Source organism: Lagenorhynchus albirostris, chromosome 7, assembly GCF_949774975.1.
Source record: "Lagenorhynchus albirostris chromosome 7, mLagAlb1.1, whole genome shotgun sequence".
Lineage (NCBI taxonomy): Eukaryota > Metazoa > Chordata > Mammalia > Artiodactyla > Delphinidae > Lagenorhynchus > Lagenorhynchus albirostris.
The window spans coordinates 82,239,919-82,257,247 of NC_083101.1; the positions used below are offsets into that span (position 1 = coordinate 82,239,919).

Consider the following 17,329-nt stretch of genomic DNA (forward strand, 5'->3'; position numbering starts at 1 on the left):
AAGGACAGCCTATTCAATAAGTGGTGCTGGGAAAACTGGACAGGTAAATGTAAAAGTATGAGATTAGATCACTCCCTAACACCATACACAAAAATAAGCTCAAAATGGATTAAAGACCTAAATGTAAGGCCAGAAACTATCAAACTCTTAGAGGATAACATAGGCAGAACACTCTATGACATAAATCACAGCAAGGTCCTTTTTGACCCACCTCCTAGAGAAATGGAAATAAAAACAAAAATAAACAAATGGGACCTAATGAAACTTAAAAGCTTTTGCGCAGCAAAGGAAACCATAAAGAAGACCAAAAGACAACCCTCAGAATGGGAGAAAATATTTGCAAATGAAGTAACTGACAAAGGATTAATCTCCAAAATTTATAAGCAGCTCATGCAGCTTAATAACAGAAAAACAAACAGCCCAATCCAAAAATGGGCAGAAGACCTAAATAGACATTTCTCCAAAGAAGATATACAGAGTGCCAACAAACACATGAAAGAATGCTCAACATCACTAATCATGAGAGAAATGCAAATCAAAACTACAATGAGATATCATCTCACACCAGTCAGAATGGCCATCATCAAAAAATCTAGAAACAATAAATGCTGGAGAGGGTGTGGAGAAAAGGGAACCCTCTTACACTGTTGGTGGGAATGTAAATTGATACAGCCACTGTGGAGAACAGTATGGAGGTTCCTTAAAAAGCTACAAATAGAACTACCATATGACCCAGCAATCCCACTACTGGGCATATACCCTGAGAAAACCATAATTCAAAAAGAGTCATGTACCAAAATGTTCATTGCAGCTCTATTTACAATAGCCCAGAGATGGAAACAACCTAAGTGTCCATCATCGGATGAATGGATAAAGAAGATGTGGCACATATATACAATGGAATATTACTCAGCCATAAAAAGAGACGAAATTGAGCTATTTGTAATGAGGTGGATAGACCTAGAGTCTGTCATACAGAGTGAAGTAAGTCAGAAAGAGAGAGGCAAATACCGTATGCTAACACATATATATGGAATTTAAAAAAAAAAATGTCATGAAAAACCTAGGGGTGAAACAGGAATAAAGACACAGACTTACTAGAGAATGGACTTGAGGCTATGGGGAGGGGGAAGGGTAAACGGTGACAAAGCGATAAAGAGGCATGGACATATATACACTACCAAACGTAAGGTAGATAGCTAGTGGGAAGCAGCCGCATAGCACAGGGAGATCAGCTCCGTGCTTTGTGACCGCCTGGAGGGGTGGGATAGGGAGGGTGGGAGGGAGGGAGACGCAAGCGGGAAGAGAGATGGGAATATATGTATATATATAACTGATTCATTTTGTTGTGAAGCTGAAACTAACATACCATTGTAAAGCAATTATACTCCAATAAAGATGTTAAAAAAAAATGGCTTAGCTTCTTTTCAAACTACATGAATGACACAATTATACATTATAAACAATTTTGGAATTGTGTTCCCACATTAACATCCATATTCCAGGGAACTTTTCCCCTACACTACTCTTATTCAACGTGTCTTATAGCACACACTGAAGTATTTATAAATATTTAATACATTAGAGAAAACAATATATTTAGTAACTATAGAAATACAAGAGGTCAGGGAAAGAAAACAGATCAATATAAGAAATTTGTCATTTCTTCTCTCAACATGTACACAGATATGTACAGAAGTTACCAGATTCAAAAATCTTTCTTGTAAAACAAAGTTGATGTATTTTAAATTAAGTCCAGTAGATGACTTTTACTAAATACTCTGTCCAGTAAATTGCTGAGGATAAATCAATAATGTTACTGAGTAATACTGCAGACAATACATTGAATGGAAGAAGTAAACATAAAAGGGAGTAGGACTTTTGAGAAGCTAAGTAATGAAAGAGGGAGATAAGTCAGATGGAAACATAAAAATATGAAGGGGAAAAACAAATACAGTCAACTACAACTATACTCACTATGAATATAGAAATATATCTACTGGGAATATAAAACTGTATCCACTATGAAATTCTCACTCTCAGGGTTTCAATCAATGTTAATATCTCATCAAACTATAGCTCAAGCCTTTTCTCCAAGGTTCAGATCAGTGTATATGGAAGCATGTCTTCAGTTAGTCTTCAAGACCTAAAGCCAGCTCATAAAGCAAAAATTGCAAATGAACAAAATTACCCCTGAATATTCTTTATACTGCGATAAAAATAACATATATAGTTTTGCATTTACAATCCTGAAGAGTAAATGTATCTATGAAAACATAAGAGTATAAAATCCTAGTACTGTGCAATTTATAATAAAGAACATATGAAATATACAGTGCCCTCATTAGTATTTTTAACTTCATGAAAAAGAGAACACAAAGTTAAACGCACGTATGGTGTGACTCCAATGTGTCCAACACAGATGTTCAACATCCTGAACATCTATGCCTGCATCCACAGCCATTTCAAACTCAACATGTCCAAAACGAGATCTATTAGTTCCGTTTCCCCAAACCAGTTCAAAATGTGTTCTTCCTCTTACACTCAGTACCTGTTAATTTTGTTACCAGACAGTCTTCACTCCAGGCCTCAGCTATATGCATTATCTTCCACAAAAAAATTCTCATGTCACTTCCCTTCTAAAGCCTTCACTGCCCTCTCCGTGTCTAAAATGCAAATGCCTTCAAATACTGACCTCAACTAACACCCCAATCTCACCTTCTACAACTTCGCATTTCTCTAAACATCAGTAACAATGCATTTCCTACCATTCTCATGCCTTGTATGCACTGTTCTATCTGGAAAAACTATGTTTTTTTTGGTGAAACCTTTACCAAGTTTCAATAGCAGCAACGGATTTATTCCTGTTTCTGGGCTTCTGGAGCACTCTGTCAGATCTCAATCACAAATTCTACATTGTACTGCAATTATTTACATGATTACCTTCTCCATTAGACTGTGAGCTTCTTACTAACTCATCTTTGTATTCACTGTGCCTAACACATGGTAAATGCTCAAAAAAAGCAAAAGAAAATATAAATGACAAAGAAAAAACTAAGGCAGAAGTGGGTGCAGTTCAAAAAGGTTTTAACAGGGATAATTCTTAAAGGCATGAGTAGACGAGGAAGGGAAATATAAGAACCAGCAGGGCTGGAACTTGACTCTTTTTCACTATTACATACACAGGGTCTAGAAAAGCACCTGGCCTTCAACAAATAATTGTTGAGTGAATAAATATTAGTTCAAAAAGAGAATGATACTTGAGATGAATAAGAGATTTTTTTAAAAGCCTAAGAAAAGAGGAGAGTAATAGGTTTGTGTTTAAAAAAAATTGTATAAATGACAAGTGTTGGCAAGGATGTGAAGAAATTGGTACCCTTGTTCATTGCTGGTGGAAATGTAACATGGTACAGCTGCTATGGAAAACAGTTTGATGGTTCCTTAAAAAGTTAAACACAGAATTACCATATGATCCAGAAATTCCACTCTTAGGTATATACGAACAGAATTGAAAGCAGGGACTCAGATACTTGTACATCAATGTTCATAGCTGTATTATTCACAATAGCCAAAAGGTGGAAACAGTGCAAGTGTCCATCAACAGAGTAATAAACAAAAAATATGGTATATACATACAGTGGAGTATTATTCAGCCATAAAAAGGAATTAAGTTCTGATACGTGCTACAACATGGATATGCATGCTGAAAACATGCCAAGTGAAATAAGGTAGACACAAAAGGACAAATATCATGATTCCACTTATAGGAAGTACCTAGAATAGGCAAATTTACAGAGATTAGAGGTTATCAAGGATTGCAGCAGAAGGGGAAATAGGGAGTTTAATGGGTACAGAGTTTCTGTTTGGGATGATGAAAAAGTTCTGGAAATAGTGGTGATGGTTACACAACACTGAGAAAGTACTTAATGCCACTGAATTGTACACTTAAAAACGGTTAAAATGGCAAATTTAATGTTATATGTATTTTACTATGATAAAAATATACTATCATTCAGATTATATATAATTAATGCATTAAAAAAACCTAAATAGCAGAAATATTATTTCTATCAATCAAATATTAAACATATTTCAATATAATAAAAACAGAAAATGTACAAATTTATAGAATTAGTTTACTTTACAACAGTAAATATATACAAACCTCCCACTGAGTGATCACATTTTTCAGCTTCTGGATTTCAGCATCTTTTCTTTCAAGTTCCAACTTTAGTCTTTCAATTCTTCCATCTTTTAGAACTACTTCCTAAAGGGGGAAAACATTTTAGAACAAAGACCGTTCTGCCAATTCTGATTTACAATATCCTTTTTGAAAGGTTTAAGAGGAAAAAAAGTCCCAATTTTAATTCATTTTCTAAAGCAACCTAAACTGTTGAATACATTTCCACTTGTACTCAATTTTATAAATGTAATTATGTACAGTACAAGCAAATAAGATATTTATGCCTAATCTCAAACTACAAACGTAACCTAAAACAATATCAGGAATTTGAAATGATATTTCCATCCTGGAATAAACATACTAAAGTGGTCTCTGACAAGTTGTTATTAGTCTATCTTAACAACCTAAAAGAATTGAAAACTTATGAGAAAAATACAAAATAAATAATACAAAAAACCAAAAACAGGGCTTCCCTGGTGGCACAGTGGTTGAGAGTCCACCTGCTGATGCAGGGGACACGGGTTTGTGCCTGGGTCCAGGAGGATCCCACATGCCGCGGAGCAGCTGGGCCTGTGAGCCATGGCCGCTGAGCCTGTGCGTCCGGAGCCTGTGCTCCGCAACGGGAGAGGCCAAAACAGTGAGAGGCCCGCGTACCGCAAAAAAAAAATAAAATAAAAAAATAAAAATAAAACAAAAATAGTTTTTCTCTATATTAGCAATTAACACATAGAAGATATAACTAGAAAAAACATTTTCTCCAGACAGCAATAAAAAATATCCCCAAGAATAAAATTCAGTAATTTTCAGGATCAATAAATGATAAAATATTGAAAAGGACAGAACAAAGCATGTTTTTAGATAGGAAAACTAAGTATTACTAAATATTAATTTGTACATTCAACAGAAATTTCAATAGAGTTTTGTTCTTTGGAACTTAGCGAGATAGTCAAAACTTCACCTGGGAGAATACAGAATAGAAACAAAAAGTTAATGCAGTAGAATTTGCCTACCAGATAATTATATATTATACAGCAAAAATAATTAAAACAGCATGTCATGGCACCTATGTTGACACAGCAATGTAACAGAAAAGAAAGTCCAGAAAGAGATTTAAGACACAAGAATTTATTATAATATAACTAACTATGGTATTTTAAAGAAGTGAGAAAAGGCTGAATTACAGAATAATGGTAGTATATGGGACAAATGGCTAACTGGAAAAATCAAGTTAAATGCCTGCCATCTTGTAACATACACCAAAATAAATAAATTTAAATGCAAAAAAATCAACCCAAAGTCATACTTTTCATAAGGATATATATACTGGTTCTCTATATCTAATGAGTAATGTGGTGACAATTTTAGTCCAAAAATACTCACTGAGCACCTATGCTGGGTGCTGGGTGTACAATGGTGAACAGAACTGAAAAGATTCTTGCCCTCATGGGATTTGTCTGGTGGAGGAGGCAGATATTACATAAAGAAATGCTGCAATTAGAAACCAAGGTTTAAGCAATGACGAAAAGAAACACAGTGCTATAAAGGGAATAATGTGGATTATTCCCTGGTGGATCAGGGAAGCTCTGAGGCCATGACCCTTAAGATGAACCTTGAGTGACTGGGTAGGAATTGGCTAAGTAAAAAGTGGAGGGAGATAAGAGCTTTCCAGGTAGAAAGAACAGTAGGTATAAAGGCCCTGAGGCAGGAAAGAGCCTACAGAATTTGAAGGATATTAAAGAGGCAAGCCCGGTTGGAGATTAGTGAAGAAGATGATAGTATAAGATGATTATGGAAGAAAAAATTTGGATCAAAATTAGAAATATACATACTATTTTAATGGCCCAAAAATCTCATTTCCGGGAATTTATCTTAAATAGATACGCGAGGGGGGAGTATCTATGAAAGTGTTCACTGCTGTTACAACAAAAAATTGGACATCAATTTAAATGCCCAACAATAAGGATATAGGCTAAATATATGACAAATTTACAAACTGAAAACTCTGAAATCACTAAAAATGATGATACAGAACCATAAAACACATCTGTATGATCTCAAAATTGTAATACTATATACAAAGAAAAAATCCTGGAAGGACATACATCAACATTTTAATAACTCTCTTAGAATTATTATGGAAGATTTCACTTTATTGTTTAAAAATTTCCTTTCATCAAAATTGTTTTATACTGAGTATATAATCATTGAATAATATAAAATAGTATTTTAACTAAAAAAAATAAAACCACTTAAGTATTAAAATAAACTCTTTATAATATTACTAGCTAACATCTTTGAATAGGAAAGCTCTTCTGAACATAGTATGAAAGGGAGAAAACAAAAAGGAAAAGACTGATAGATTTAACTTGATGAAAAATCTCCAGAAACACTGAAACAAAATCAAAAGGTAAATGAAAAAAACTAGAAAAAACAGTTGCACCTATATGCAGGCATATGACCAATAAAAACTCAGTAAGTGTGCAACCTCAGTAGTAAGCAATGTTATATCAAACTGGTATATTTAAATTTTTTCCTCATGGGCTGCCCTGGTGGCGCAGTGGTTGAGAGTCCACCTGCCGATGCAGGGGACACGGGTTCGTGCCCCGGTCTGGGAAGATCCCACATGCCGCGGAGCGGCTGGGCCCGTGAGCCATGGCCGCTGAGCCTGCATGTCCAGAGCCTATGCTCCGCAACGGGAGAGGCCACAACAGTGAGAGGCCCACGTACCGCCAAAAAAAAAAAATTTTCCTCAGTGTGGGTAACTGAAATCAATTTAGCTATAAACATTATTATTTAATGTAAAAACATTACAGTTGACCCCTGCACAATGTTGGGGTTAGGGACGCCAACCCTCTGAGAAATCAAAAATACACATAGTCAGGGACTTCCCTGGCGGTCCAGTGGTTAAGAGTCCGCCTTCCAATGCAGGGGACGCGGGTTTGATCCCTGGTTGGGGAACTAAGATCCCACATGCTGTGGGGCAAGAGCCCGCATGCCGCAGCTAAGATGTGACGCAGCCAAAAAAAAAAAAAAAAAAAATACACATAGTCGTATATAGTCAGCCTTCTGTATATGCGGCTTCTCTGCATCCGCAGATTCAACCAACCTCGACTGAAAAAAATCCATGTATAAGTAAACCCAAGCAGTTCACACCTGTGTTGTTCAAGAGTCAATGTATTACTTAATGATCTGAATTGCTCACCATCTCTGTATTTAACTGAAAAGTGGTCCATGTAAGTTTCTACATTATTGGGGAAAAAGTGTAAATCCATAGAAAAGTAGGACCACAACGAAGTATCAATGGTAGTTTTCTCCAAGTGAATGAGATTAGGGTCAATTTTTTTCCACTGCATCTGCAAATTGGGGATCATAAAGGTGCCTATCAACTTCACAGTTAACTGTGAGAACTGAATGAAATAATCATTTTAAGTACTTAATAGAATATCTGGTAAATATATACTAAGCCCTCAAGTATTTTTGCCATTATTAAAATTTCTTCACTTATCAGTTATTTCCAGAATTTCTACAACAAACATCACTTTTTAAAACAGAAAACCATATTGTTTTAATGTATACTCATTTTTATGAAGTCCTATATTTCATTAAATAAATTTTAAACTTATCTTCTAAGTAGAAGACATTATACTAAAATGAAGATAAAAGGGTCTATAAGTCTATGTCCACAAGGGATTTGTAATCTATTAAAAATAATAACAAATAAAAATGTGCTGTGTGAAATGTGCCATAAGAAAAACAAAATGCTATGAGGTATAGAAAAAGAAGGAAAGATCATATCCAGATTTTCTGTGTTTGGGATTGGGATAGGGCAGAGCTTCAGGGAGGAGACGGCATGTGAAATGAACCTTGAGCAAAGCTGGGAAGGATCCAGCGCTGTGATAGGAGTGCTCTGCTCTAGCTAGAAGAAAAAACTGGAAAGAGTACAGCTGAAGTTACTTAGGCCGAAGCTACACTGTAGAACAATGCTTTCAAACTTACTGGACAGCGACCCATGTTAAGGAATGTTTTATATCGTGACCCAGAATGCACATACATGTCAGTGTATGTATGTATTTGTATGTTATATATATATACACAGAAACAAATTTCATAAAATACGAACAGATGTCATATATGCTGACAACTTTTTTTTTTGGTTAGTGCTGGTAGCAATCTACTAAATTGATTTCAGGACTGGTTAAGTGGGTTGGGACTCTCAGTTTGAAAAGCTTGAGGGCTTTAAATGTCAGGTCGAGGACATCTGCACTTGATTCAACAGACACTGAAGCTTAGGGACATGGTGTGGCAGGGTGGAAGTCTTGCTTTTCAAAAAGTCATCTGTTCAGACTTCCCTGGCGGTCCAGTGGTTAAGACTCCACGCTTCCAGTGCAGGGGGCACGGGTTCGATCCCTGGTCAGGGAACTAAGATCCCACATGCCGTGTGGTGCGGCCAAAAAATTTTTTTAAAAAGTCATCTGTTAGGGGGAAGGGTGAGCTATGACAGGGCGAGAGAGAGTCATGGGCATATACACTAACAAATGTAGTAAGGTGGATGGCTGGTGGGAAGCAGCCACATGGCACAGGGATATTGGCTCGGTGCTTTGTGACAGCCTGGAGGGGTGGGATGGGGAGGGTGGGAGGGAGGGAGACGCAAGAGGGAAGACATATGGGAACATATGTTTATGTATGACTGATTCACTTTGTTATGAAGCAGAAACTAACACACCATTGTAAAGCAATTATACCCCAATAAAGATGTTAAAAAAAAAAGTCATCTGTTAGCAATGTATAAGATAAATTACCTAGAATTAGAAGGCAGGATGCAGAAAGACTTATTAGGTTACTGAAATAATACCAGTAAAAGATAATGAGAGCCAAAAAAAAAAAAAAGATAATGAGAGCCTAAACTAGAGAAATGTTAATAAGAATGGAAGAGAAGATAGATCTGAGAACTATTTCAAAGATGAAAAACTCCCAAACTTTGAAAAACAGAAAAGTGAAACAGGAGGTTCAGAGTCTGAATATCTGGATAATGATAAAACCAAAAACAGAAATGAGGAAGTCAAGCCAAACGCTTGGTTTGGAGCGTAAATGATGACCTCGAGTTTGGACATAGTGAGTATAAGGTATCCACAGAACAAGAGTGAAATATGCCACAAAGACAATTGATAAAACAGAGCCCCGAAGGCCATTAGAGGGAATGCCAGTGAAGCTGTGGAAAAGTTAGTAAACTCATATCCTGCTGCTAGAAGACAATGTTGGTAACACATCAAGAGCAACACAGATGTTTACATGCTTTGATGCAATTACTATTTTTTTTTTTTTTTTGCGGTATGCAGGCCTCTCATTGTTGTGGCCTCTCCCGTTGCGGAGCATAGGCTCCGGACGCGCAGGCTCAGCGGCCATGGCTCACTGGCCTAGCCGCTGCATGGCATGTGGGATCTTCCCGGACCAGGGCATGAACCCGTGTCCCCTGCATCAGCAGGCGGACTCTCAACCACTGCGCCACCAGGGAAGCCCTGGTGACTTGCTTTTTTCATTAAAGATTATGTTTTTGATATTCATCCATGTTGCTATGTATTGCTGTAGCTCATTCATTTCTCCTACTGATTTTGTTGTCACAAACAACTGAGTTTGAATCATTCTTGTTGAAGATGTCTTCAGGGTTTAATCTAACGTAGAATTTCTAAAACACAGTCTCCCCATCATCTTCAACTTTAAAAGTTAATGCCAAATTGTTCTCCAAAATGGTCATACCAAATTACATTACCACTAGTAATTTGTTACTGTTGTTCTACATCCTTACCATATGGCATATTGTCCAATTCCTATCACTAGTCTTCACCTTCCTTCCATTTTTCCTAGGCACTGCAGTGAAATTAGTATTACCATATAGAACTTTGTCCTCTGCTCAAAAACTCTTTATTATCTCCTGACTAAATCATAAATCAGGCTTTTAAGTCCTCCACAATCCCTCCAAACCCACTATGCCAAATTTATACTATGCTCCTCTTTGAATTTTGTCTTAATTAAACTGGTTTATTCTTCACTGCCTCCATTCTTTTACTCTGACATTCCAGTTTCTTCTCCCTCCTTCATGTTCAAATTCTACTGTCCCTTAAATTCCAATTCAAAAGCTATTTTCCGACTTCCCTGGTGGTCCAGTGGTTAAGATTCCACTCTTCCAATGCAGGGGTCCCAGGTTTGACCCCTGGTCAGGGAAATAGATCCTGCATGCTGCAACTAAGAGTCTACATGCCACAACTAAAAGAGCCTGCATGCTGCAACTAAAGATCTCACATGCTGCAACTAAGATCCCACACATCACAACTAAGACCTGGCACAGCCAAATAAATAAATAAATAATTTTAAAAAGCCCACAAAAACCAAAAGCTATTTTCTCCTAAGAAAGCCATCTCTCATCTCCATTCCTATGAATTACCTTTTTTGGATCTACCACTTTCCACCTTGTACAAAAACAATTATCAAGTGCATGCTGTGTACAACATGCTCTGCTAAACATTTTACATCATAATCGCTAATTTTCATAATAACAGTGCCTGAAAGGCAGGTAATTTCATTCCAATGTAACACAGCTGATAAGCTGCAGTGCTATATTTTGTGTTATTAGGTTTGATTTCAAAGACTGTTCTCTTTCTACTATACTGCACTGTCACTTTGGTTTTAAAATATCATTAACATTACTTAATAATTTAATTAAACTTATGTGTACCCAACTTTGCCCTACAAAAGATCTGAAACATCTAATTATTTGCTCAAGTATATTAATATCATTCTTACTATCCAACAATGATCTGAGATGACTCAGAAAAATAAGAAGATACAAACCACAACGGGGAAAATCATAATCAATGTAAAAAGAGGAAACAAATATGCTAACTATAAATGTTAACACAGTTGCTTGCACTGTACATAAAATTTGACAGTCAAGACAAGACAGGAAAACACAAAATTTAATTCAATGCCGGAAAGGAAGAAGCTCACAAGTACCTCAGGGCAGGCAAGGATTTCCCGTACTAAGTTGAAAATAGATTTTTCATGTGGTATAGTGTTTTTATAAAGCAATATTATTGCTGCATTGGAGTGACAAGTTCTTAAGAGTCTGGCTTCTTTTGTGTCCTATATAACACAACACAGCAGTGTTTAATTTGTTGAATGACTGACCAGTAAGTATTGGAGGTCAATATAAGGTAAAGAACAGATTCACAGTTTAAGAGGAAGTAAAAGAGAAGACTGGTGGTTGTGGTGAGAACAATAAATGCAGACTTAGAGGTCTCCATAGGATAGTATCTTTTCTTTCTTTCTGTATTTCTCCAAACAATATTTTAAAATGTGAATACCATTCTTAGCTTGTGAGCCTTACAAAAACAGACTGCTAAAAAAAACAAAACAAAACAAAACAGACTGCTGACCAGCCATAGTTTGCAACCCCTGGTCTGCAGGATAAAATTCTAACTTCTTAGTTTCACATAAAAAGACCTTTATAATCTAAATCCAATCTATTTCTCTAGTCATGTTATCCCACACTCACTTAAGTCTATACTTCTTAGATGCAGAATTTTTCAGTTTCCTGAATATTAAGTCTAAGGCTTTTCATAGCTCTGGGCCATTGCTCTTGCAGCTCCCTTAGGTTTTCTCCATTTCTCAGTTTATACAGTTATTCACCATTCAAAATCCATCCCAAATGTCACTTATTTATATACCTTTCCCAATTCACCCAAGGAGTGATCTATTACCTTTTCTATTCAAAAACCTCTTTTTTATTTAAAGCCTTCATCATGCTGAATGATATTTTTCCAGTCTCCCTCCTCCTATCCCCACTACTCTGTCTAAGGCATGGATGGTCTTATCCATCTTGATATTCCCACTCCCCTACACTGGTGCCTAACAATACCTAGCATTATAGCACATGCTCAATAAATATTCATCAACTAAAGAAGTCTTCATACTTTTTAATATAAGTATCTATGTGTAATAATGACTAAGATAATATCCTAAAACTGTAACTTTATACAATCATAATTGGGTTCCACTGCTTAGGTTTTTTAAAAAAGAAAAATAATTTCACTGTGATTTTAAGAGAATTTTCTATTTTACATGCCTGGTTGTGTTCATGAGCTGTGCAATTATCTGTTCCATTATATTCTGTAAGCTGTTCTCTTCTTTTTTCTCTAATAAGAATTTTATGAACATCATCTTCCAGTCTATTGAAGAATCCTCCATCATGTGATAAAGTCTGAGAAGAACTCAATTCCTGTCAAAAATGAATTAAGATTTACTATCAATCAACACAAAAGTGCATGCATGCATTTAATAAACCTGGTCAGCCACTAGAAGGATAGAGAATGAAAAAAAAATAACATAGAGACAATCAACCATCTGATTCTTCTCTATCTCCAGAAGATAACCAGTAGAGATACATTTGCAAATGTCCTTTTCTTTACTTCATATTTTTTGAGTTGGGTATTGCTTGATTTTTAAATTATTTTTTATCCATGTACCATACAATTTACCCATTTAATTTGCACATTTAAATGTTTTTAATATATTCACAGAGTTGTACAACCATAACCCATTTATAAAGTTACATCAAGCCCAAAAAGAAACCCAGAACTTATTAGCATCATTTCCCATTCCCTCCTGATCCCTCCCCTCAGCTGTTCCCTAGGCAACACTAATTACTTTCTGTCTGTATAGATTTGGCTATTCTGGACATCTGATATAAATGGAATCATACCGTATAAGGTCTTTTGTGACTGGCTTCTTTCACTTTGCAAAATGTTTTCAAGATTCATCCATATTATAGCACCTATCAGCACTTCATTCCTTATTGCCAAATAATATCCCACTGATGGATACACCATATTTTATTTCTCAATTCATCAGCTGATGGACACTTGAGCTGTTTCTACCTTTTGGTTATTATGAATAATGCTCCAGTAAACATTCATGCAACAAGTTTTTGTGTGGACATGTTTTCAGTTCTCTTGGGTATGTACCTGGAAGTAGAATTGCTGGGACATATGGTAACTCTATGTGTAACCTTTTGAAAAATTGCCAAATAGTTTTCCAAAGTGACCATACTATTTTACAACTTGTTAATATATTCAGTGTATGAGGCTTCTAATTTCTCCACATTCTCACCAACAGTTGTTATTATACATCTTTTCAAATTATAAACACCCTAGTGGGTGTGAAGTGGGTGTGAAAGAGATTCATTGTGGTTTTGTTGCATTTACCTGATGGCTAATGGTGCTAAGCATCTTTTCATGTGCTTATTGGACATTTGTATATCTTTGTGAAAAAACGTTTATTCAGATAGCTTGCCCAATTTTTTTGTTATTTTTTTGTTTTTTAAACTACATGTGAATTTATTACTAAAAAAATTTTTTTGGGCTGCACCACACAGCACATGCAATCTTAGTTCCCCAACCACGGATCGAACCTGTACCCCCTGCATTGGAAGCATGGAGTCTTAACCACTAGACCGCCAGAGAAGTCCACTTTGCCCAATTTTTAATTAGGTTACTTTTTATTTTTGAGTTTAGGAGTTCTTTATAAATTCTAGAAACAAGTCTCTTATCAAATACATGATTTGCAAATATTTTCTCCCATTCTGTGGGTTGTCTTTTCACATTCTTGACAGTATCCTTAGTATCACAAAAGTTTTAATCTTGACAAAGTCCAATTTATCCAAGAAATCACTGCCTAACTCAGGGTCATCAAGATTTACTCCTATATTTTCTTCTAAGAGCTTTATAGTTTTAGTTCTTACATTTAAGTTTATAATCCATTTTGAGTTATTTTTTGCATATGGTGTGAGAAGGGGTCCAAATTCATTCATTTGCATGTGGCTATCCAGATTATTATTTTCCCATTGAATTGTCTTGGCACCCTTGTCCAAAATCAACTGAACATAAATAAAAAGGCTTCTTTCTGGACTCTTAATTTTATTCTTTCAACCCATATGTCTACCCTTATGCCATACCACACTGCCTTAACTACTCTAGCCTTGTATTGCTCAAACTTTTACAGTATATTTAAAAGCAATTTTTACATAAATTCTACACACAAATGATAAGGAGATAAGACTATCACAATCTACTCAATTATGTAAAGTTAGAGAGTTTATATATTCTCCAAGAAAAGTATCATTTCCTTTCCAACTTCCTGTCGCAAGACAGAGACTGAAGAAAATGTTCCTCTCACTCTCATAGCTTTTCCCTATGTCCCACATTCTTGAGTTTTAATATTCCCGATTTTACCCATTTCAACTGTATTTGTCAGCAAATGACCCAACAGTTCAATGACTGTTCATCCTTTTCCTTTCACCTTATCTTAGAAAATGTTTGAAAGAAAAAAAAAGTGTGTATCAGTGCTTAATATACAAATAATATTTTAAATGTTTGTAGAGCACTTTATATTTTGCAAAGCACTTACAGAAACATCCCTTTAGTTGAATCTCATTAACACTGTAAGAAACTGATAGAGCAAGAATATTTTCCCCACAAAGTAATCATAGTCATAGGAAAGTTAAATAACTTGCTCATGAGTGATTCTACTGCCAAGTGGTACAGCTATAACTCAAAGTCCACTGCTTCATAAAATACTTCCAGTATATTCTGGTAAGACTTCATTTTAAAGCAATGAATACAACAATGCTTAAAACACTGCTGAGCTTCTATGGAAGGTATAGCATGATGATGGCAACTAATCAGCCTCTGGATTTCACTACTTTAAATAGTGCAGTTCCAACTAATGTCCTCTGTTTTTTGATAGCTGCTACCATTATAGCATGCCTATCCCAAAGGGTACTCTGTCCTTGATATTTTTTCTTTAGTGAGGCATAAAATTTCTTTTCAGCCTAAGGATAGAAGTTTTCAAAAGATACCTTGACAGGAAACTACAGAGAAATGAAACAAAAATGAACCAACAACGCCCCCCTCCCCCAACACACACCTCAACAGAAAAAAGACAAAAATGCACCAAGTGTTAAGAACACAGATTCCTTAATAAGTCTAGCCAATTCAATTTCAATTTAACAAATTCTGAGCACCTATTATGTGCCAAGAATGTAATGAAAAAGACAGTACAGTGTTTGTGTAAGTATAGCCTTATAGATCACTGGAACATAATTAGGAGACTGGACATAAGCCTTCACATTTACGGTCAATTTAATTTTTATGAAGGTGTCAAGTTACTTCATTAAAGAAACAATATTGTTTTCAACAAATGGTGCTGGGAGAATGGATATAAACATGCCAAAAGTGTATCTGAACTCTTTCTTCACACTACACACAAAAATTAACTCAAAATTAGATCATGGAGAAGATTCTGTGAAGATGGCAGAGTAGCAAGCACCAGGAACCTGTGTCCTCACACAGACAATAACTGCATTGGCAGAATCTGTCTGATTTGGGAACAACTATTTTGGAACTCTGAAGTCTGTTGAAGGCTTGCAACTTCCAGGGAAACTCTTGGATGGTAAACTGCAGTAAATTTTGGTCAATTTCAGCTCTTAGCACAGTAGCAACTACCCATCCACCACCCTCAGTGATGTGGCAGGCAGCTGTGTACATGTTCCTGGAGCAGCTTGTACACAGTTTATGGGAGCCAGGGTGGGCAGCAAGGAGCCTCTCCTCCAAATAATGGGGATCTGTGTTCTGGTCACTAATTGCCGCTTCTGATTACAGAGGTGCAGACCAAGACACAAAGAGGCAGGCAGCCGTTTTTGCTGCACCTCCCCTCATTGTTGCAAGCCCCTCCCCATCTAGCTGAAGTGACTTCCAGTGGATTTAAAGAGCTAGTGCTCTCCCCCTCCCCCCTCATATTTTGCTTTTCCACTTTTGAGAGCCAGACTTTAAACAAGAGGCCATTCATGGGCTTCCCTGGTAGCACAGTGGTTAAGAATCCGCCTGCCAATGCAGGAGACACAGGTTTGAGCCCTGGTCTGGGAAGATCCCACATGCCACAGAGCAACTAAGCCTGTAAGCCACAACTACTGAGCCTGCACTCTAGAGCCTGTGAGCCACAACTACCAAGTCTGCAGGCCACAACTACTGAAGCCTGCACATCTAGAGCCCATGCTCCGCAACAAGAGAAGCCACTGCAGTGAGAAACCTGTACATCTCAACAAAGAGTAGCCCCCCGCTTGCCACAACTAGAAAAAGCCTGCACGTGGCAACAAAGACCCAACGCAGCCAAAAATAAAATAAATAACAAATTAAAAATATATATTAATGTTTGAAAAAATACAATAAAGACCAGCTTATTAAAAAAAAATAGGCCATTCAAAAACAACTGCCTGTAAGGGGAAAATTAGAAAGTGACTATGAATGCCCAAGGAAAGGCTATGAAAAGACCTAAGACATTAAGTTTACAACAATCAAAAAAAAAACCCAAAACAGTAATAAAAAACACCAATCCCTGAGGAAGGAGGAGAATCTGATTTCCAGAGTTACCATATTACTAGACTCAAATGTCTCATATTCAACAAAAAATCACAAGGCATACAAAGAAACAGGAAAGTATAACCCATTGAAAGTAAAAAGAAATCAACAGAAACTGTTCCTGAAAAATACTAATTTATGGCAGTTGTATTAGACAAAGACTTTAAAACAACTCAACTGTCTTAAAGACGCTCAAAGATTTAAAGGAAGATGTGGAGAAAATCAAGAAAACAATGTGTGGACAAAATGGAAATGTAATTAGGGATTAAAAAAAGAAACTTAAAGGGATGCCAAAGGGAAATTCTGGAGCTAAAAAGTACAATAACTGAAACAACACATTCACTAGAGTGACTGAAAGGCAGAGTTGAGCAGGCAGAAGAAAGAATCAGTAAACTTAAAGACAGGACAACAGAAATTATCTAGGCTGAAGAACAGAAAGAAAAAAGATTGAAGAAAAGCAAACAGAGCCTAAGGGACCTGTGGGACACCATCAAGCAGGCCAACATACAAATTGTGGGAGTCTTAGAAGAAGAAAAGAGATAGAAAGGGGCAGAGAGAATATCTGAAGAAATAATGGCTAAAAACTTCCCAAATCAGGGCTTCCCTGGTGGCGCAGTGGTTGAGAGTCCGCCTGCCAATGCAGGGGACACAGGTTCATGCCCTGGTCCAGGAAGATCCC

General features: G+C 36.5%; 1 protein-coding gene and 1 long non-coding RNA gene across 6 annotated transcripts in view; one reads left to right on the forward strand and one right to left on the reverse strand.

The window, feature by feature from the left end:
- Positions 1-12,945, forward strand: part of LOC132523750 (uncharacterized) — a 66,567-nt gene extending 53,622 nt beyond the window's left edge. Inside the window, exon 3 of the long non-coding RNA XR_009541640.1 lies at positions 12,381-12,945. This is a non-coding gene — a long non-coding RNA (uncharacterized LOC132523750). The remainder of the gene's footprint in view (positions 1-12,380) is intronic.
- GKAP1 (G kinase anchoring protein 1) overlaps positions 1-17,329 on the reverse strand; it is an 83,357-nt gene that overhangs the window by 8,464 nt on the left and 57,564 nt on the right. For 3 of the 5 annotated variants that reach the window (XM_060155305.1, XM_060155302.1, XM_060155304.1), the window contains exons 8-9: positions 12,303-12,455; positions 4,166-4,267 (exon numbers count right to left, since the gene is read on the reverse strand). In XM_060155305.1, the coding sequence (XP_060011288.1) occupies positions 4,166-4,267; positions 12,303-12,455 (255 nt within the window). Of the gene's footprint in view, positions 1-4,165; positions 4,268-12,298; positions 12,456-17,329 lie in introns of all 5 variants that reach the window. The other 2 variants (XM_060155303.1, XM_060155306.1) reach the window with 2 other exon arrangements.